We start from the raw sequence: 25,000 nt of genomic DNA on the forward strand, positions 1-25,000 counted from the left end.
TGAGCTCATGCTTCCTTCAATGCATGAGGAGTGATCAGGCCGCTTCTTATCACCTGCCAGGGGGGAGTTTCCCCGGTTGGACGTAGCACGTAGAAGGAACACGTTATTCCAACCAGTTCCCTTCCCCTCAATCAGGCGCCCCGGCTGACCAGGGGGAGGCAGTATAGAGACCAGGATTACTGCATGTGTTTTGTGAGGGTGTGGCTAAAGTTTGGTGTGGATCGGAGCAACTGTGCGCCTCGCAGGTCTGGATGTTACGTTTGTGACCGTCCACCCACCCTATAGGCAATTATAATATACAGTAGAATATATGAAAAACAGTTAAATGCGTACTTTGTGTGGGATGTTTTAGTAATCGGCACAAACCTCTGACGTCACGCTCATGTCACCATGACTCAACCATAACCATATAAAGAGTTCCCAATGCAGCTACATTCAAATATGGAGTGTGTTGTCCAACCTCAATGTGTCGTCATGGCATCATGCACAAACAAATCAATCAGCTCCATATATGGGCAAAAAACGGGCATGCCCATATGTGGGCATATACTGATGACATCAGGGAACTCCATATATGGGCATAAAAGGATGACGTCATGTGAACGAGCACATGCACACGCATGCATGCATGTGCACATAGCCGCTCAGCTCAGTGCTAGTTGAAATACTGCAATATTATGTGATGGAATGTAATCATATCTTATTATTTAGTTGCATTGTTAATTAGTTGTTTTTATTTGTTTCAATTAATTATTTTCCTTTTAGTTTTATATAAAAGCCCTTTACATAGACTCACCCACACATAAGTAGGCTACTTAAAATAATCAGACAACTCTTTTTTTTATAAAGTCATTCAAGTAATACCTGAATGACTTTATTCAAAAAAATATACAAGATTACATCATCACTTACATTGCTTTCAAAACAGTGGTTTTAAAACAATCATAAAGTCATAAGATCGTCCAACAACGGTCAGGAATGTTAGATTAATTTAGAGTGTCTGGTGCAGCTCTTGTTCTTGGGTCCTCAGCTAAACGATGGGATCTTAAGATGGGAAGTTTGTACGTGAAAAAAGTGAAGCCTCCATGAGCCAATGAATATTGTAGAGGCTTTATAAACAAACAAAAAAAAAACAGCTGTGCATGGGCATCTTTCTCTCAGTTTCAATTCTGTGGTTGCTGTAGCTCAGTAAGAACAGTTTCTACCTATCAGTCAGAAAGTCCCTGGATCGAATCCCAACTTATCCAGGCTTCATTTAAATTGCTGCACAGAAATCATGACTTTATTAATTAATGCATGTCCACTTTTTAAAGACAACATGTTTTTGCAGTATTTATTCACTGTGTTGTAGCCTGTGGTTGTTTTAATAAACAAGGTTCTCTAAAGATGATTAGAGACTGCTTTCAGTTGCGCAAATTATAATGTGTCACTCACTGCAGTAAATATCTCAGTCCAAGCAGCAAAACTAAAAACATTAATTAACATTAGATCCTGACCGATACTGTCGTCGGCTTGTCTGGAGATATAACCTACATTTAAATGTGCAAATCACTTAAATGATCTATTATGTTGTACCACATTGTGCGTTATTACGCACTGGGAGACTTACCTCTTTCTGCTTTTCATCTTAAGCGCGTCCTATTTATTTCATGCAATAAAGAATTAAGTAGGCCTACATCCACAAACGTTTCCACCATGAATATAAAAGCATCAACCTGTATTCATGAGGCAAATACTCACAATGGTGAGCTTGTATTTTCAAATAGCCTATGTATAAAATAGGGCTAAAGAGGTTAATGTAATTATGTATAATGTAATAATTTATATCTCCAAAATAACTAAAGTTTTCAAACAATTGTAGCCGAGTAAAAGTACAATATTTGAGAGATGTAGTGGAGTAAAAGTATTGAAAATTGGAAATACTCCAGTAAAGTAAAAATACCTCAAAATTGTATGTAGTACAGTACTTGAGTAAATGTACTTAGTTACTATACACCATTGGATGAGTGTATTGTTTTAATTTGAAGACGAGCCAATCATTTGAAAGGTTTTGGTCGGAAACTGACACCAAACAGGTTAATTGTGTACATTCAAGAAGATGTCGGCAAATTCAGCTATTGTGTGGTTTGACTTTGTGGAACACTTTATTTGCAAGACTGTTGCAAATAAGAAGCATGTGCTGCAAAGTGCATGTTTTGTGGTAAAGCCCTACCAGAAATATCAGGGACAATGTCCAATTTTACTGTCATATTTCGAGAAAACACAAAGTTGGTAGTAGTAGCTGGTACATGGAGACAGCATGTTTTACATTGTGAAATCTGCTTGTAGATCTGCTATTTTCTAAATATTTTAATTTGTATAACTACTGTAGCCTACTATTGTGATGATGACGTTTACATATTTTAAAACTGAAGATGCAAACACATATTGAATGACAGTGTGTTTAAATCGAATGTCTCACCAGTGTTTGAACATTTCAAGAAGGCACACAGGCACTTCCTAATATCCTCCCATTAAAACCCACCCAGTCTATTCTGAGGTGAGATACCTCCATCTAGTGTCCACCACACCATCAGCTTGAGTTTAAAAATACTTTATTCATAAAGCACTTTAAAAAACTTAGATGCAAAGTGCTTTACACACAATAAATAAATAGTATACAAGCTTAAGGGACAAGTGAAGTAAGTTCTCACTAACTGTAAACCACATTGTTTCAGAGGACACTAATAACAAATATAATATAGGGGTCCTCCCCCAGACACAGCATATTAACCATGAATGGATTATGTGTATGGTAATTCATACAAATACATGTGCTACAAGCTCATGTGGATTAACTATAAGCAGATGTACATTTCTACAATTTATCGGCAGCCATATTGGAAAACATGCTGCCATATTGGATTGGATAAACAGGCTAAAATAAAGTTTATCTGCCAAACTCAGATCCTCCAGCTCTGGAATAGCATCCTCCCAGCTAGCTCCTACAGCCAGTGTGTAATCATAAACATCTTGAGGCAAATGATCACATTTAGCATGCAAGCCAGCTGTTTTCAACTGTGAGTCGATAATGTTATCTCGACCCGGAAGTGAAACATTGTCAACATCCTGTAGTGGGGGTTGCCTAGCAACGAGCTTGTGTGTCTGGTTAGAAGAGCTGCCGGGCTGCTGCACCATAGCCGCATAGCGTGACTTCAGCCACTGTCCAAACTGCTCCATAGCCGCATAGCGTGACTTCAGCCACTGTCCAAACTGCTCCGTCTCCATTTCAGGAAAAACATACTGAAGTATGTTTTTATACTGGTGACGTCAGTCTCCAGTCTCTATAAACTGAAATGAAGGAATTTCCTTTAGCCAAGCCCCCCTATAAGTAAGAGATGGAGTGAACGCCCACAATTCCACCGGCGCGCACACACACACACACACACACACACACACACACACACACACACACACACACACACACTCCATTTGTGAATAGTAATACTTTTATTACTTTTATTCTCATTAACCCCCCCCCCCTTTCTGCCAGGCCACAACGGCACATTAAGCATGATTCATCATAGGATCGCTTTGCTCACACCGCGGCACAGATTGAATATATTCGGGGCGCAAAACCGCTGAACGTCGAAGCATAAATTGGTCGTTAGACTCATTACTGGATCGCGCTCTACTACTTGTGGAGAGAGACAGACTGCTTGAGATCGCAAAACATTAATCTGCTAGAAGAGAAATGACACACTATCCAAAAGTATAAAGAGGATATGTGTGTGACAGTGCTGAAAACAGGGCTTTTAAAGATGAATATGGACAGCAAACTATGTGTTTATCTTACCTGCACGTTTTGCTTGCAAGCCAAGGAATATAATTTTGGCACCACAAGATGAAGCATGGAATGGTACCAGGCAAGTTATATAAAAGTTTAATAAGCATCTTTCAGGTGGGGATAGACTCTCTATGGACATTATACCTATAATAGCCTATATGTAGGACTGTCAGTCCAATATTGTAAAAAATAAAAAATAAAAATCATTATTAAAATAATTAATTATAATATAAAAAATGGATCCACCACAGGTGCACCTGATCGTCCATCCTACATAAACAACGTCTGTCTGTCTGTCTGTCTGTCTGTGTGTGTGTGTGTGTGTGTGTGTGTGTGTGTGTGTGTGTGTGTGTGTGTGTGTGCGTGCGTGCGTGTGTGTCTGCGCACGCGCGTGCATGCGTGCGTGCGCGTGTGTGTCATTTCGGTGTTGGAACAGCGGCCGCATTTCTCTCGGTCCGACCCCCGCAGCAGGTGTTCCATCAATATCAAACATGTTTGAAAATGGTCGGAGCGGCCCCGACCGTCCTGTGAGCAACTCGGGAGGGTTTAGATTGGATCTTTGAACCCTCAAACTAGACGATATTTATGCCCGAGAAGATTCGCCCCCGATATAGGCTGGGGTAGGGCACGCCCCCCCCCCCCCCCCACCGATACCCGGGAGGGTTGTTTTTTATCCCGATTATCTCGTAGTGTAAGGCCAGCTTAGTCTCTGCTGCTGAGAGAAGAGGGGCTATAGAGCTTGCTTTATACTTTGCAGCACGACGGTGTCGCGCACCTAAAATAGCAGACCTACAAGCTGACAACGCGTCGTGGATGCAACGCATTGTGAGCTTGTAGGTCTGCTATGTTTTTAAAACATAATAAATAAAAAAAATTGCATACTGGATTAAATTCATATAATATTTAATAACACAGTCTAGGTCACACACACACACACACACACACACACACACACACACACACACACACACACACACACACACACACACACACACACACACACACACTCCATTTGTGAATAGTAATACTTGTATTACTTTTATTCTCATTACCCCCCCCCCCCTTTCTGCCAGGCCACAACAATGTTTTTAAAACATAATTAAAAAAAAAATAGCATACTGGATTAAATTCATATAATATTTAATAACACAGTCTAGGTCCAGGGTCTTCAACATTTTTCAGGTCAAGGACCCCTTAGCTGAGAGAGAGATCAAGCAGGGACCCCCAGTACATAGGCTGTTGTATAAAACTGTGTTGCAGATGAATCTTTCTTTCGTTTAGGCTGTTTTTGTAACCTCAAGTAAGAGGACACATATGGAACGAAATGGACCCCGACGTGAAATAGGGCGCTAAATTCGCCTATAATAAACGTCAGAAATGATCAGTGTAACACCTGTGTCGAAAAGGTAGTGTAAGACAAGTTACCTAATTACAATGGAGGATTAAAAGTTGGACTAGTTAGGTTTGTCTACTGGATTCAGAGGGGTAAATGATGAGACCAGATGCAAATCACTTTGAGTTGGCCGGCTCAATTTTATATATTGAATGAAATGGGTAATAAAAGACAAACATAAAACAATGCGCACAAACATAGGACAATAGGCAATAAATGAGGTAGGTATACCTTGGTATCAATGGACCTCTAAATCTTTAGGGTGCACCCAACTACGCTGACTAACAATAACTGTATGCAACTTATTTGCAGTATTAAACCAGTTCAGGTTCCAATATTTCACAATCAAATAAACAATCAGGACCAAAAATATCACACTTCACATTTACAATAACCCAGGACAATAAAACAAAAACACATTAACTGACAATGACCCATACACCACTAAGTGGCTATAGAATAGTCCCAAGACACAGGGTGTCTGACCCTTAGTGTAGTGTAGTGTAGTGTAGTGTATGTGTGTGTGTGTGTGTGTGTGTGTGTGTGTGTGTGTGTGTGTGTGTGTGTGTGTGTGTGTGTGTGTGTGTGTGTGTGTGTGTGTGTCCACTGTCAAGACCTACACTGCTCCTTGCAGGGCAGAGAGTTGTGTGTGTGTGTGTGTGTGTGTGTGTGTGTGTGTGTGTGTGTGTGTGTGTGTGTGTGTGTGTGTGTGTGTGTGTGTGTGTGTGTGTGTGTGTGTGTTTGTTGGAGCTAATTGTCCAGTCCTGCAATGTTCCTCACAGGGAAGAGGGTGTGGTGAATATGCTTGTGTCAATGTACAGTTCTGCACTACTGGCAGGGCAGAAGAGTGTGTGTGTGTGGTTCTGTATGTGTGTATCACCGTCCAATACTGCACTGCTCCTTGCAGGGCAGTGTGTGTGTGTGTGTGTGTGTGTGTGTGTGTGTGACAATTTCCTACCACACTGGGGAAGGGCTACGGCTCTGGGTCTGTCCAAGGAGATATCTATCACGTTCTGGGTTCTTTTCTTTTGAAAATTAAACCTTTTAACGGGTAGTATGGTGACTCTAATGTGGTCTGTGAGTCAAGGTCTGTAGTGTGGGTTAGGTTAGCTCGCCATCCTTGGTCAACCAGAGTCGGGCTGAATCAGAACAAATGTATCCAAACAAAAAACCTGACCTGCATAAAGCAAGGCCAGAGGCATCTCTGTGTTAATGTACCATAAACACAATACTGCATAAGGTTTCACTTCAAAATACTTATTGGAAATAAATACATGAAACCTTTCAAATTCACATTCATATAATTACAATTCAACAATAGTTCAAACAAAACAAAATAAAATCAATCTTCCTCTCACCGATGGTGGTGTGTCCCTTACACTCAAATTAGTAACAGCAGGGTCCAGCAAAATACCACGTGAGTGACACACTATAAATAAAAAATTAGTGACATTGAGAACACATTCTTTTGATTAAATTAAATTATAATACACTTGGTGCAAAACGTTTTTTTTAGCTGAACACAAAATAAACTTTAAATGACTGTTCATTGAACAAACAGCCTAGTCACCAGCAGTGCTGGGACTTCACTCTTAAAGGAGAATTCCGGACATTTTAAGTGTTATCTTTGATGTGTCGTTACTCACCTACCGACGTAAACAGTGGCATTGTTTATTTCCAGATATTCCCCTGTCGTCATATTTTCAACCTCCTCCGTTGTCATAATGGGAGCGCGTGTCATAGGGAAATTCGTCTATTATAACCGATGCAAAGTTATTTTTTTCTCTACTACTACTCATTGTGGAGTCTGATGATAGTCAAACATGCAGTGAAAGTTCCTGAGAGGCTACCGCTAATGACGAACGAGCTAACGCTAGTTGCTTGTTTCTCAACATGGCAACACCAAGTTGCCAGGTTCTGGGAGAGAAACAAGCAACTAGCGTTAGCTCGTTCGTCATTAGCGGTAGCCTCTCAGGAACTTTCACTGCATGTTTGACTATCATCAGACTCCACAATGAGTAGTAGTAGAGAAAAAAATAACTTTGCATCGGTTATAATAGACGAATTTCCCTATGACACGCGCTCCCATTATGACAACGGAGGAGGTTGAAAATATGACGACAGGGGAATATCTGGAAATAAACAATGCCACTGTTTACGTCGGTAGGTGAGTAACGACACATCAAAGATAACACTTAAAATGTCCGGAATTCTCCTTTAACATGTTAGCCACCTAGCAGCCAATCTGGGAACCCATCGCCAACTGAAAGTGAAAAACAGCGCCCTCTGCTGTTTGTTCTATGTCTGTTGGCTCTGGGCGGAAGAAAACGTAACGCCAGAGCGCAAAGGAAACCGGTGTTTCTGTAGCCTTCAGCGCATCACTTCCGGTTGGTGCGACTATGTTTTCATTCCCACTAACAATATTTCTACACGGAACACTAACACCACTTCTCCCAGAGAACATGGATCGTTTTGGTTATAAGCCCACTTGTTTCTATGATAAAAGAGTAAGTTAAAATGTGAATATCTTTCCGTGGTTTTGTCTGCTCCGCGGACGCTATTGTTAAATTAGTTTCGGTTTGTTTCAAGGGGGGAACGACCGACGGACACGTGAATCCCGCCCACTACATTTGATTGGGTAAAGCGCGGCCCGCTTCCTGATCTGAAGGCACGCCCATGCGCACTTGTTACGACGAACCTCCCCGACAGATTCCAACGCAGTGCAGGAATCTGTTCTTGAGAGATTACCTAGCAGCTAATGCATCCAAACACTGTTTGTCACTCACCAAGGTTTGCAAATGAAATCAGCACCAGCACATCAGGGCTGTCTAGATGACTCAATGTTGCTTCTCACAACAGGCTAAAGTCATTAATGTTGTGCTTTGATGTACACAACTGATATTATTCTATATGTTCTTAAACTTAATATTTTTCTGGTGCAAGAGACAAGGACAGGGTTCCCAAGCAAAAGTTTGCTTCAGTGGCTCCTCTCTGATCTCACTCTGATTAGCTGGAATTCGTTCCACCTGCTGTGTCTGCACACACAGGCAACAGGCCCTTGTTCAGACAGGGCGTTGTCTCTCATCTAATTGGGCCACAGCTTAATGTCAATCAAGCTGCTATAATGAAATGGCTGGATGAACTGATCTGAGGGGGTTTCTGTGCATCTTTTATGGTAGTGAGGGAATATGACTGAATGAATGAATTGTCACTTGATGACTTTTTATCAGCTATTCATTTATTCATACGGAAGGATGATTTAATCCATTTTACTTTGCTATTTATCTATTTATTGTAAAGGGTGATTCAGTGTATTTTAACCCATTTCTGGACCTGGGGTACATCAGCATTCATTGGAGGTCGGGGGGGGGGGGGGGGGGGGAGCAAGAAAAAAAAGAGAAAGAAATTACATCTGGACCACCCCCCCTGGTAACTAAATAACGAACAGTCCCTAACAGCAGGTTACAGTAGGTGCTGCACAGGGCACCAACCTTGGGGGGGCACCTAACGACGTGAACATTTTTTAAATTTAGAAGCAGCGGCTGTTAAAGGAGCGCTACAACATTGAAACGCTCCGGTGAAGCGTCACTTTTTTTACGCGCTGCGCTGCAATACAGCATATTTCAATACATTTAGGAGTAAATGACAGATTTCTTTGTTATAGAGCTCTTGCCACGCTCAGTGTTGATCATGTCCTCTAATTATAAGCGACATTGCCCTTGTTTTTCTGTGAAGGTACTTGTAAAGACTGGTGGTTGGGCTTTGTCCCCGTTTCTAAAACGTTGTTGATATTTGGCATGAGTTATTTGTTGATAGCTTGTAGATCTGCTATTTTCTACAACCACCAACACCACTAGTAATAATATTAATAATAACTAGAAAAGGTGCCTCTCGGAGCACAGGTCTCCGCCAGGTCAGGTAGGTTATTGTGGCCTCCTGGTGGCGCTATAATAGGCCAATGTGAAGAGGGTGGCATTTCTTCTTAGGCCTTTCATGGCAATCGGACACTTCATTCATGATTTGAGGCATTTTGTTCCAAAAATGTGTATTGCTAAATTAGACCTGCTGGTGGCACAGGCTAATGTGAAAAGAGTGGCATTTCTTCTTCTGCCCAGTGGGAATATGCGTGCAAAATGTCACTGAAATTGCATGCCTTTCTTTAGGTGGAGTTAGACTGATTTAGAGTCTGATTTAGAGTCTAACTGTAAAGACTAGTGGTTGCGGTTTGTCCCTGTTTCTAAAATGTTGTTGATATTTAGTATGAGTTATTGGTTGATATATTGATTCTTGTACCACACCTCCTCAAGTCCATCTGTGATTATTACCAAGATGTTTTACTGTACCAATTCTTAATAATTAAATATTGAAATATTACAGAATCCCAATCAATTGTAATGTAAACATTACAAATGTAATAACAAATTCTAAACAACTTCTTATCAGGTAATAACTACATATTCTTGTAACTCATGTCTTGCATTACCAATGCTGGCCAAATCAATCAACTAATTGGCAGAAAACACAAGCATCACACATCAGGGTTTCCGCTAGGCATTTTTTGGGCCGGCCACCATGGCCGGCAGGATTATATTTTACCGGCCAAAGAATACATTTACCGGACATATATTACAATTAAAATCACATGCGCGTTTGCACTGCATACTGTACATGCACCCAACTGATCATTACACCTTGTTACTTTAGAGCTGCGCTTCTTTCCACTTTATCACAGATGCAATCTGTTCCTGTTTTTATAGATAACTAAATGATATGATCTACTAAATCATGCAGAGATGTCGCTTGCCAAAAATGAAATGAATAAAGTGGGCATGAGTGAACTGCTGCGCAACGAATACCACCCGCTCGCCCCAAAACACAGTCGCCCCGGTGAAAATCCGGCGAATCTACTACTGCAGTGCGCAGCAGCAGCAGAGCAGGCTGTCGGGAATTAAACCACAGTCAGATCATGATAAAAACTTTAAATTATTATGATTTTAATACATTTTTATCCCGCGATTTTTGTAACCCATTTTTTTCACCCGGTGCCAATTTCCTAAGTGATCTTGGGCGCTACACCACCCCTACACCAGCGCTACACCAGTCCCCCACAGCCAGGGAGGCCAGGGCCGAGCTCATGCTTCCTTCACTACATGAGAGCCAACTGACCTTCTTGTCACCTGACAGGGGAGAGTTTCCCTGGTTGGACGTAGCGCGTGGAAGGAACACGTTATTCTAACCAGTTCCCTTCCCCTCCATCAGGCGCCCCGGCTGTCATGGGGGAGGCGGTATAGCGACCAGGATTACTACATGTTTTTGTGAGGGTATTAACTACCCTAGGAGACACAGGAAGAACATGCTAACTCCTCACAGAGTAGGCCCTTTCGCCAACCGCACCTAAAATTATTATGATTTTAATGGTTGTTTGTAGCCAACTACTTTATCCAAATAATAATCCTACTATATAATTGGAGTAACCTCTGTCTGTCCGTCTTGGTGTCCGTCTTGGGTCGACCGGGTATGGGCTAGTATTAATAATAGGCTTAAATGATAAAATAGCCTAATAACACCATTTTCCCAACCGGCCACGGTGGCCGGTGGTGTTTATAATTACCGGCCAATTAAAACATTTACCGGTCAATGGCCGGTAAATACCGGCTAACGGAATCCCTGTCACACATCCTACTATCCACTACATGCCTGACCACGGAAAAAACGCCTCCCACAGACATGCAGGGACTGACCTGTTTCACACTGACGCCAGTTGATAATCAATCCCCTCCTCCTACCTCGCTCCGCCGGACCTCCGTTCCACTCGAGCGTCCCTCTATTTCTGTTATATTCGAGCGTGTCCCGCCGGGTCCCGGGGATGACGTCCTTTTCAGTCACGCTCTACCAAACGGATTCGGCATAGCGGGTGGTTTAAGAATCTGCTATGCGTGTTGTTGTGTTATCCCATCTGTGTGTGCCCACACACATGGGATAACACAACAACACGCCCATGGCCAAACCTCCAGGCGCAAATAACAGAGTGGGCATAATGTTTACGGCGTGGCCGTAAGATACTGTTGGGTACAGCACCAGCTGCCTTGTGCGTAATTAACGGGTAGCGGGTAGTGCCAAGGGATAGCTCAGGATGGATGATAGGGCCCCAAATCTCTCTGTCGAAAACAGCCGATCTACAAGCTCACAACGCATTGTGTTGTGAGCTTGTAATGAAATTACTTGTATTATTGTCTCCGCCAGGCCGAAAGGCATGGCGAGAGAGTATGTTTTACCCCCTGTCCGTCCGTTTGTTTGTGTGTCCGTTTGTCCATCTGTCTGTGAACAGCTAATCTCAGGCACCGTTGGCCCGGTCGCTCCGAAACTGTGCACACACACTCCCTGGATGCCAATTCAGAACTTTTCACATGGGCCTGTTATAGTGCCACCAGGAGGCCGATTTGTGCAAAACCCTTTTACTCCTACAGATTTTATCCAAATGTCATGCAAATTGGTACAAAGTATCTCTATAGTCATGTGATCAACACGGATCTGTCCGATTGTCCATATTCCATCCTCATTGGCTAAGGTTGGCTTCCAAAGTTTGCAGGATTGGTTCGTTTTGAACAAAATGCCTCAAATCATGAACGCAGCTTCCGCTTTCCGTGCAATTTCACACTAGGCCGAGGAAGAAATGCCACCCTTTTCACATTGGCCTGTTATAGCGCCACCAACAGGTCTAATTTAGCAAAACACATTTTTGGAACAAAATGCCTCAAATCATGAATGCAAGGTCCGATTGCCGTGAAAGGCCCAAGAATAAATGGCACCCTTTTCACATTGGCCTATTATAGCGCCACCAGGAGGCCATAATAACCTACCTGACCTGGCGGAGACCTGTGCTGTGAGCACTTTTTCTAGTTATTTATCTTTTCTTGTGGGGGGTTGAACTGTCTCATTAATACTGTGTGTGTGTGTGTGTGTGTGTGTGTGTGTGTGTGTGTGTGTGTGTGTGTGTGTGTGTGTGTGTGTGTGATAGCAAAGGGAACAGAACTGCACTATTTTACATCCAGGTAGAAATATATTGAGTATTGAGTTTGTCCGGGCGGGCTGCCTGGTCAAGATAATGGAAGGAGAAACACTGTAGTGTACACAGTGACGTCAGTTCAGCAAAAGCTAAGGTACGGCAAGGTTAGGGTTGCCAACTCCCAGAGATTGAAGTAAGGGACACCTATCCTGGGCGCGCGGCAAAGGCGTGCGGCCGAAACAAATTTGGGGGTCAAACCCCCAAGACCCCCGAAATGCATAGAAAACTATGCATTATACCTATAACACAATACAAACACAATGGTCTTACACCTGCATCTTCATGACTTTTTGTTGCACTCCCTCATGGAGCTACTTGCGGATTATACTAGGGTCAGTCCACTCTAGGTGGACACGCACTGACCTTTTGCACCTTAATCCCATGTATAACGCACTGACTTTTTTTTTTGGTCTTTTTTTATTGTGCTCCTTTTCCTCTAAGCACCTTAACGTCCATTGTCTATCATGCACAGTATAAGTATAACATGCACAGTATACAATACATTGCTGCTATGCTCAGGCACCTTAGTTTAGTTTTTTTAGTTTTTTTATTATCTCAGGTAATTTGTAAATATGTAGATAACTTGTCTGGCCTTCTGTTGCTCTCTTGTTTTGATCTCCTTCCCACCTGCCCCCCACCCTCTTCTTCTCCCCCCCCCCCCCTCTTCTTTCTATGGAAACTAACGTTGCGATGGGAACGATGTACAAAAAAGAATTTCACCCACTTTTTTACCTTGTAAACCTGTGATGTGACAATAAAACTGATTCTGATTCTGATTCTGATTAGGCTACTATTCATGATTTTAAAAAAAATTAGACGGTTGACAAAGTCTCCCAGTCTCTATACACAGCTTTGAGGAATTCGGCTTTAGCCCCGCCCCCCTGTAAGACCTTTCGGAAGTGCACGCCCACAATTCAACGTCAGAGACAGAGAGAGAGAGAGAGCCCCATTTCAAGCACAGACACAGACACAACACACACAGTTAAACTTAAAGGACTTTCATTTACACGTGTGTACACGTTTAGATGACAACGTTCTCTCTAGTGAAAACGTTAAAGTGCCGTTGCGTTCTCACTTTTTATTTTGCCTTTAGATGGTGATGCAACACTGATTGAAAACGCTGTAGTGCGCAACTGATCTGTGGGGTGCCATGTCGGCTTATTATAAGCGACTTTGGGCTTGTTTTTCCTGTAAAGTTGCCTGTAAATATTGGTTGTTGCGTGTTGCGGGTTTTTGGGCTTTTAAAGTGTAGTTACTTTGTTGATGTTATTGTTTAAACAGTCCTCAAACATGTGCATGCCAAATTATTGTATTTCTTCGCAGACCCCCATCTGAATTAATAAATATATATGGTGAAAATAGCCAATCTACAAGCTCAGTGAGCTCGTAGATCTGCTATTTTCAAAAAGAAATAGCGAAATAATATTTAATATCTATCTATCTATCTATCTATAGATATAGATATCTATTTATTTTCAAGATCTTTTTGAAAATAGCAGATCTTCAAGCACACTGTGAGCTTGTAGATGTGTCTGTCTGTCTGTCTGTCTGTCTGTCTGTCTGTCTGTCTGTCTGTGCCCCCGTATTTTCGTTTATGTACACAAATCTTCCAGCCCACACCGTCACAGGCAAACTTACAAAGGACTTTCAAATACGGCCCCTGGACACTCACACTGCGCCTTAAGACATGGCGGGCGCATGGGATAACTTCTTCATACCACCAGCACACAACATCCCACAGAAAACATTCTTTATCACGTTATACAATAAAACAACATATAACATTATTTATATAATAGATTACATCATTAATACGAAATGTATTATATTATAATATATCATATACATTATAATACATATTATTATAATATATCACATTATAATATAACATTTGATTACAATAATTAATATAATATATCTCTGCTGTCCAGCAGCAACCAACTAACTCCACAACACAATTTTTTCAGGAAATGAATAAATCATTATATTTAAAAAAAGCAATACTGCCTCATCAAAGTTGGTATAGTGACTATATATATTATCAGATACTTGCATGTGTCATATATGATCACCACTTTACCCAAATCCAGCACAAGTGGAGTTAGGAGTTTTGTCCAAACAAAGTTAGGTGTCTGAACAGCTGACAATAGCGCCAATCGCTGCTGAGGGAGAGGTTTGAAATGGGGCTAAATTCCTAAAAGCTAACAATGGATCTCCAAGCTCACAATGCATCACAACGTGTGAATTAATGCCCTGATGCTTCATGATACTTATTATATAGGCCTACAATAATAAACAGGACTTTGAATATTACAATAACGTCTGCAAAGAGGGGTTCACAGAGTTGGAGTTCCTGTTTCTAAAACGTTGTTGATATTTAGTATGAGTTATTGGTTGATATATTGATCATAGTACCACATCTCCTCAAGTCCATATGTGCTTATTACCAAGATGTTTTACTGTACCAATTCGTAATAGTTAAATATTTAAATAGAATCCCAATCAATTGTAATGTAAACATTACAAATGTAATAACAAATTCTACACAACTTCTTATCAGGTAACAACTACATATTCTTGTAACTCATGTATTGCATTACCAATGCTGGCCAAATCAATCAACAGAAAACACAAGCATCCCACTACCCACTACATGCCTGACCTTGCAAAAAAAAACAACTCCCACAGACGTACAGGGACTGACCTGCTTCACACTGTCACCGTCTACACATGACATCTTATGTCATACGTCCTTGTTTTTTTGGAGCCAAGGTATGGCACCTGCCCTACCTTGCCTAATAATAATAATAATAATAATAATAATAATAATAATAATAATAATATAATAATAATAGTGTCAGGTAGTGTTAGACAGTCAGACATTGATGCATTATTTTTCTGCTTCCTACAGTGTGAATCATGGAGGAGAACACTGGATTAAACCTCATCTCCTTAAAAAATGTGAGTATCTGTCTGTCTGTCTGTCTGTCTGTGTCATACACTGTGTTTATACTCTATTAGCCCCTCCCTCCTTGGATGCTGTCCTGAAAACTCCTCAGTAGAACTTCCAGAGAATTCAGATGGTTTCTCTGCTCTTAGCCTGGTCCTTAACACCAGCTGATGCTTGTTTACAAACCACTCCCCCCACCTGACACACCTTCTGCACTGTTCAACCCCCATATAAAACACATTATAACATTTTATAAACTCATTTAAACAAACTGCTTTAACAATCATTCAGATAAGATTGCAGATCTGGCTGCATTGGCTATTTGAAAATAGAAGATCTACAAGCTCACAACGCGTCACATCGCCAGGTGTTGTGAGCTTGTAGATCTGCTGTTTTCAAAATATACGAGCGCTTATGTGAGAGCATTTTCGGGAGTTTTGGACTAATAAATGTTTATAATCATGTATAACAACTTATAACCGTGTTTATAACGTATTATAACTGCTGTTCATAATGCATTATTATGCTCAGTGGAATAGCACATTATAACTACCCTAACTTACTCAGTTGTAAAGGCTCATAGAGAAGTGCTGTAATGTGTAATAATGCATTATAATCAAATGTGTATTAAATGGAATAATGTCTTATAAACATCAATAATGTGCTATAACATGACTTTGAGACCTTTAAGTAAAGTGGCCACATATTCATGAGTTATTAGACATTTAATAAATATGTTTGTTATAATGTGTTATGACACATTACAGCACTTCTCTATGAGCCTTTACAACTGAGTAAGTTAGGGTAAAAATAATGTGCTGTTCCACTGAGCATAATAATGCATTATGACCAGCAGTTATAATACGTTATAAATGTGGTTATAAGTCCTTATACATGATTTAAACATTTATAACAAGCATTATAATGCCTTATAAGGGCGTTGTAATGCATTATAAATGAGCTTATAAAGCATTATAGACCTTCATAGAAAGTGTTACCACCCTTTCTTACTGGCTTTCCATGCTTTGGTCGTATTCTGGTTCTTCATGTCGTAAAATCGGGGCGTTTTGAGAATATTTAAGGACGTGTTATTTAAATGACGCTCGGTTTCAGCCGTCAGATTTATCAAAGCCCCGACCAAATGTACGCTAGGATTGGCTGTATAGGTTCCTTTGATAAATGTCACTTGGACGTTGGCCTACGGGCAAATTTAAATCAAAGAATACGCAGTTTTTTACGCTCCATTGATAAATGAGGGCCACTGTCCCCACATACAACACTCCTTCTGCCACACACATTCTGCTTAATGTCCCCAAAACACACTGTCCTCACATACAACACTCCTTCTGCTACACATTCTGCTTAATGTCCCCAAAACACACTGTCCTCACATACAACACTCCTTCTGCTACACATTCTGCTTAATGTCCCCAAAACACACTGTCCTCACATACAACACTCCTTCTGCCACACATTCTGCTTAATGTCCCCAAAACACACTGTCCTCACATACAACACTCCTTCTGCTACACATTCTGCTTAATGTCCCCAAAACACACTGTCCTCACATACAACACTCCTTCTGCTACACATTCTGCTTAATGTCCCCAAAACACACTGTCCTCACATACAACACTCCTTCTGCTACACATTCTGCTTAATGTCCCCAAAACACACTGTCCTCACATACAACACTCCTTCTGCTACACATTCTGCTTAATGTCCCCAAAACACACTGTCCTCACATACAACACTCCTTCTGCTACACATTCTGTTTAATGTCCCCAAAACACACTGTCCTCACATACAACACTCCTTCTGCTACACATTCTGCTTAATGTCCCCAAAACACACTGTCCTCACATACAACACTCCTTCTGCTACACATTCTGCTTAATGTCCCCAAAACACACTGTCCTCACATACAACACTCCTTCTGCTACACATTCTGCTTAATGTCCCCAAAACACACTGTCCTCACATACAACACTCCTTCTGCTACACATTCTGCTTAATGTCCCCAAAACACACTGTCCTCACATACAACACTCCTTCTGCCACACATTCTGCTTAATGTCCCCAAAACACACTGTCCTCACATACAACACTCCTTCTGCCACACATTCTGCTTAATGTCCCCAAAACACACCGGCCCACATTTATCAACGCGGTGTAGACCAAATAATGAGTGTGCGGCGAGATCCCGCCGCCTAAGATCCCAGGTCGTAGGCAGTTGTTGACTTTGGCTGCACCCGTTTGTTCCATTGTAGACATGTAGAGCAGTATTTTCGGACCGTCTGACAGGCATCTGGACACATAATCCACTCCTAAATGTATATCTACACTAATAAATAATCCCTGTGAAAATATATCATTTTCTAAAGTAATTTAAACAAACTTCTTTAACAGTCATGCAGATCTGGCTGCATTGAAAGTAACAGATCTACAAGCTCACAAGAGTCGCATCGGGACGCGTTGTGAGCTTGAAGATCTGCTATTTTCAAAATATACGGGCGCATTTGCGAGAGCATTTTCGGGAGTCGGGACTCCCGACCATCTTTTCATGGACAGTGAGGTCTACAAACTTAACAGTAGCTTGTCCTATGGTATGGAGTTATGTCATAGAGAGTTATATAGGCTACAACCTGGCTGGGTTAAGGATATTAACCCGGCGCTCCAAAGTAATCTTTGCCGAGCGCAGGCTATCTCTTATTAACGTGGCGGCACGGGATCACTGCAGCCCGCCCGAGTCTCATGGGGAATAGCCTACATGACTGCTTTATTTTAGTGTAACTCGAACGCGCACTGCTCGGTATGGGTTAAATAAATGTATATACAAACGTATTCCATTCATGGCGATGTGATTGGTATCATAATATCTCATCCATGTAGGCTACAAGCCTACGTGACAAAGATTCTACCGCTACGGATTACATGAAAGACACAGTTGGGCGTGTGTGTGTGTGTGAGAGAGAGAGAGAGAGAGGTGTGTGCGTGTGTGTGTGAGTGTGAGTGTGAGTGTGTGTGTGTGTGTGTGTGTGTGTGTGTGTGTGTGTGTGCGACTTGACAGGCAGCGAGGCGAGCGGGGGAAACGCTCTCTTATTTTCTTATTTTCTTCATGTCGTAAAATCTGGGCGTTTCGAGAATATTTAAGGACGTGATATTTAAATGACGGTCGGTTTCAGCCGTCAGATTTATCAAAGCTCCGACCAAATGTGCGCTAGGATTGGCTGTATAGGATCCTTTGATAAATGTCACTTGGACTTTGGTGTAAAGGCGAAATATAGGCAAAAATATAAGCCGTTTTTTTACGATTGATAAATGAGGGCCACTGTCCCCACATACAACACTCCTTCTGCCACACACATTCTGCTTAATGTCCCCAAAACACACTGGCCCTCATTTATCAATGGAGCCTAAAAAACAGCATATTTTTTTCCATAAATTCGGCCGTAGGGCAACGTCAAAGTCACATTTATGAAGCGATCCTATACAGCCAATCCTAACGTACATCTATGTGGATTTAGGCAGAGCCATGATTTAGGAAACAACTCCTTTCTCTTTGTCTGTGTGTCCAGTGAAAAGGGGAGGGGCTGGTGATCGAGTCGTGACGCGTTGTTAGCTTGTAGATCTGTTTTGCTAAATTGTGACGTATATTACGTCAGAGCACTTACAGAAGTAGTCTACATAATTATTGGGTAATAATGGAGTTTGATAGAAACTGTACATTAACGGTGCAGAAAGCAGCCAGAATACTGAGCATTATGTTTTGCAAAGTGTGGAGTTATTTGGAGCATAATGTCTGTGTGTGTGAGATCCTCACCAACACTGACTCCCAACTCCATGGGTGTCCTCCTTCATTCTGGTAGAAGGATGTGACATGTGGGGAGCTTATCAGATATTTTAGTGACTTTTGTAAAAAAAAAAAAAAAAGAAAGTGAAAGTGTGTCTGTGGGTTTTATATGTATATATTTTAAAGTATTAACATGAGGTTATAATAACTACTTTGGATCCACTGGAACATGGGTTCTTTATTACATTTCCTGATAAGTATTGTATTTAGAGAACCAGGATGATAAGTATTGTATTTAGAGAAACAGGATGATAAGTATTGTATTTAGAGAACCAAGATGATAAGTATTGTATTTAGAGAACCAGGATGATTTAGAGAACCAGGATGATAAGTATTGTATTTAGAGAACCAGGATGATAAGTATTGTATTTAGAGAACCAAGATGATAAGTATTGTATTTAGAGAACCAGGATGATAAGTATTGTATTTAGAGAACCAGGATGATAAGTATTGTATTTAGAGAACCAGGATGGAAATAAGACTCCGAGCTTCATTGTGTTTTTATCCTCAGTGATCTATTCATCCATCTATTCATCCATCTATTCATCCATCTATTCATCTATTCATCCATCTATTCATCCATCTATTCATCTATTCATCCATCTATTCATCCATCTATTCATCCATCTATTCATCCATCTATTCATCTATTCATCCATCTATTCATCCATCTATCTATTCATCCATCTATTCATCCATCTATTCATCCATCTATTCATCTATTCATCCATCTATTCATCCATCTATTCATCCATCTATCCATCTATTCATCTATCCATCTATCCATCTATTCATCTATTCATCTATCCATATATCCATCTATTCATCCATATATTCATATATTCATCCATTCATCTATTCATCTATTCATCCATCTATTCATCTATTCATCTATCCATATATCCATCTATTCATCCATCTATTCATCTATTCATCCATCTATTCATCCATCTATTATTCCATCTATTATTCCATCTATTCATCCATCTATTCATATATTCATCCATCTATTCATCCATCTATTCATCCATCTATTCATCTATTCATCTATTCACCCATCTATTCATCTATTCATCCATCCATCCATCCATCTATTGATCCATCTATTCATCCATCCATCCATCTATTCATCCATCTATTTATTTATCCATCTATTCATCTATTCATCTATTCATCCATCTATTTATTTATCCATCCATCTATTCATCCATCTATTTATTTATTTATCCATCCATCTATTCATCTATCCATCCATCTATTCATCTATTCATCCATCTATTTATCTATTTATCTATTTATCTATTCATCTATTCATCCATCTATTTATCTATTTATCTATTCATCTATTCATCTATTCATCAATCTATTCATTCAGTATTGTATTTCGAGAACCAGGATGATAAGTATTGTATTTAGAGAACCAGGATGGAAACTAGAAAAAGTGCTCCTCGGAGCACAGGTCTCCGCCAGGTCAGGTACGTTATTGTGGCCTCCTGGTGGCGCTATAATAGGCCAATGTGAAAAGGGTGCCATTTGTTCAAGGGCTTTTCACTGCAATCGGACACTGCATTCATGATTTGAGGCATTTTGTTCCAAAAATATGTTTGCAAAATTAGACCTGCTGGTGGCGCTATAACAGGCCAATGTGAAAAGGGTGGCATTTCTTCCTCGGCCCAGTGGGAATTTGCGTGTGAAATTTCACGGAAATCGCAAGCTGCGTTCATGATTTGAGGCATTTTGTTCAAAACGGAGAAATCCTGCAAACTTTGTAAGCCAACCTTAGCCAATCAGGATGGAATATGGGAAATCGGATACATCCGTGTTGATCACATGACTATAGAGATACTGTGAACCGATTTGTGTGATGTTTGGACAAAATCTGTAGGAGTAGTATCAATAAATGTGTTTTGCACATATCGGCCTCCTGGTGGCGCTATAACAGGCCAATATGAAAAATTCTATTCATCCATCTATTCATCTATTCATCTATTCATCTATCCATCTATCCATCTATTCATCTATTCATCCATCTATTCATCCATCTATTCATCTATTCATCCATCTATTCATCTATTCATCCATCTATCCATCTATTCATCTATTCATCCATCTATTCATCCATCTATTCATCTATTCATCCATCTATTCATCTATTCATCCATCTATTCATCCATCTATTCATCTATTCATCTATTCATCTATTCATCCATCTATTCATCCATCTATTCATCTATTCATCCATCTATTCATCCATCTATTCATCTATTCATCCATCTATTCATCTATCCATCTATTCATCCATCTATTCATCTATTCATCTATTCATCCATCTATTCATCCATCTATTCATCTATTCATCCATCTATTCATCCATCTATTCATCCATCTATTCATCTATTCATCTATCCATCTATTCATCTATCCATCTATTCATCCATCTATTCATCTATTCATCCATTCATCTATCGATCTATTCATCTATTCATCTATTCATCTATTCATCCATCTATTCATCTATTCATCTATTCATCTATTCATCCATCTATTCATCCATCTATTCATCTATTCATCCATCTATTCATCCATCTATTCATCCATCTATCCATCTATTCATCTATTCATCCATCTATTCATCTATTCATCTATTCATCCATCTATTCATCTATTCATCCATCTATTCATCCATCCATCTATTCATCTATGCATCTATTCATCTATTCATCCATCTATTCATCCATCTATTCATCTATTCATCCATCCATCTATTCATCTATTCATCTATTCATCCATCTATTCATCCATCTATTCATCTATTCATCCATCTATTCATCCATCCATCTATTCATCTATTCATCCATCTATTCATCTATTCATCCATCTATTCATCCATTCATCTATTCATCCATCTATTCATTCATCTATTCATCTATTCATCCATCTATTCATCTATTCATCCATCTATTCATCCATCTATTCATCCATCTATTCATCTATTCATCCATCTATTCATCCATCTATTCATCTATTCATCTATTCATCCATCTATTCATCCATCCATCTATTCATCTATCCATCTATCCATCTATTCATCTATTCATCTATTCATCTATCCATCTATTCATCCATCTATTCATCCATCCATCTATTCATCTATTCATCCATCCATCTATTCATCTATTCATCCATCCATCTATTCATCTATTCATCTATCCATCTATTCATCCATCCATCTATTCATCTATCCATCTATTCATCCATCCATCTATTCATCTATTCATCTATTCATCTATTCATCCATCTATTCATCTATTCATCTATTCATCTATTCATCTATTCATCCATCTATTCATCTATTCATCCATCTATTCATCCATCTATTCATCTATTCATCTATTCATCCATCCATCTATTCATCCATCCATCTATTCATCTATTCATCTATTCATCCATCCATCTATTCATCTATTCATCTATTCATCCATCCATCTATTCATCTATTCATCCATCCATCTATCTATTCATCTATTCATCCATCCATCCATCTATTCATCTATTCATCCATCCATCTATTCATCTATTCATCCATCCATCCATCTATTCATCTATTCATCCATCTATTCATCTATTCATCCATCCATCTATTCATCTATTCATCTATTCATCCATCTATTCATCCATCTATTCATCTATTCATCTATTCATCCATCCATCTATTCATCTATTCATCCATCTATTCATCTATTCATCTATTCATCCATCTATTCATCTATTCATCCATCTATTCATCCATCCATCTTTTCATCTATTCATCTATTCATCTATTCATCCATCCATCTATTCATCTATTCATCCATCCATCTATTCATCCATCTATTCATCCATCTATTCATCCATCCATCTATTCATCCATCTATTCATCCATCCATCTTTTCATCTATTCATCCATCCATCTATTCATCCATCTATTCATCCATCCATCTATTCATCCATCTATTCATCCATCCATCTTTTCATCTATTCATCCATTCATCTATTCAACCATCTATTCATCCATCTATTCATCCATCTATTCATCCATCTATTCATCCATCCATCTATTCATCCATCTATTCATCCATCCATCTATTCATCCATCCATCTATTCATCCATCCATCTTTTCATCTATTCATCTATTCATCCATCTATTCATCTATTCATCCATCTATTCATCTATTCATCCATCCATCTATTCATCTATTCATCCATCTATTCATCCATCTTTTCATCTATTCATCTATTCATCCATCTATTCATCTATTCATCTATTCATCCATCTATTCATCTATTCATCCATCTATTCATCTATTCATCCATCCATCTATTCATCTATTCATCTATTCATCCATCTATTCATCCATCCATCTTTTCATCTATTCATCTATTCACCCATCTATTCATCTATTCATCCATCCATCTATTCATCTATCTATTCATCTATTCATCCATCTATCCATCTATTCATCTATTCATCTATTCATTCATCTATTCATCTATTCATCCATCTATTCATCCATCCATCTTTTCATCTATTCATCTATTCATCCATCTATTCATCTATTCATCCATCTATTCATCCATCTATTCATCTATTCATCCATCTATTCATCTATTCATCTATTCATTCATCTATTCATCCATCTATTCATCCATCTATTCATCTATTCATCCATCTATTCATCCATCCATCTTTTCATCTATTCATCTATTCATCCATCTATTCATCTATTCATCTATTCATCCATCTATTCATCCATCTATTCATCTATTCATCTATTCATCCATCTATTCATCTATTCATCCATCTATTCATCTATTCATCTATTCATCCATCTATTCATCTATTCATCTATTCATCCATCTATTCATCCATCTATTCATCTATTCATCTATTCATCCATCTATTCATCTATTCATCCATCTATTCATCCATCTATTCATCTATTCATCTATTCATCCATCTATTCATCCATCTATTCATCCATCTATTCATCTATTCATCCATCTATTCATCTATTCATCCATCTATTCATCTATTCATCCATCTATTCATCTATTCATCCATCTATTCATCCATCTATTCATCCATCTATTCATCTATTCATCTATTCATCCATCTATTCATCTATTCATCCATCTATTCATCTATTCATCTATTCATCCATCTATTCATCCATCTATTCATCCATCTATTCATCTATTCATCTATTCATCTATTCATCCATCTATTCATCTATTCATCCATCTATTCATCTATTCATCTATTCATCCATCTATTCATCCATCTATTCATCCATCTATTCATCTATTCATCCATCTATTCATCTATTCATCCATCTATTCATCTATTCATCCATCTATTCATCTATTCATCTATTCATCCATCTATTCATCCATCTATTCATCCATCTATTCATCTATTCATCTATTCATCCATCTATTCATCTATCCATCTATTCATCCATCTATTCATCCATCTATTCATCCATCTATTCATCCATCTATTCATCCATCTATTCATCTATTCATCCATCACTCCATCCATCCATCTATTCATCCATCTATTCATCCATCCATCTATTCATCCATCCACAAATTATTTAATTAATTAATTAATTATGACGTTTGCAGCCTATTGGGGGGGGGGGGGGGGGGGTCTAGAGAGAGAGAGCGGAGAGACACAGCAAAAACGTAATTGTTTGAGTGCTGGTCGAGCTGTCGTGTCTGTTTATAAACACAGCCAGACAAACGATTATAATGGATATAACAATTCTGTGACCGGTTGAAAAGCTTATTAAACACAAATCGCTTGCACTGGGGTGAGTACATTATGAATAAACTCTGGCAGTTAATGTGTTAATTAAAGCTGCAATCT

At 39.4% G+C, this 25,000-nt stretch overlaps 1 protein-coding gene across 1 annotated transcript in view; it reads left to right on the forward strand.

The window, feature by feature from the left end:
* Nucleotides 1–25,000, forward strand: part of LOC308105809 (uncharacterized protein) — a 105,925-nt gene that overhangs the window by 77,755 nt on the left and 3,170 nt on the right. Inside the window, exon 19 of the mRNA XM_080456734.1 lies at nt 15,197–15,246. Coding sequence (XP_080312860.1) covers nt 15,197–15,246 — 50 coding nt within the window. The remainder of the gene's footprint in view (nt 1–15,196; nt 15,247–25,000) is intronic.

The sequence above is a fragment of the Gymnoscopelus braueri genome (genome assembly GCF_963280865.1).
Source record: "Gymnoscopelus braueri genome assembly, chromosome: 18".
Taxonomy (NCBI): domain Eukaryota; kingdom Metazoa; phylum Chordata; class Actinopteri; order Myctophiformes; family Myctophidae; genus Gymnoscopelus; species Gymnoscopelus braueri.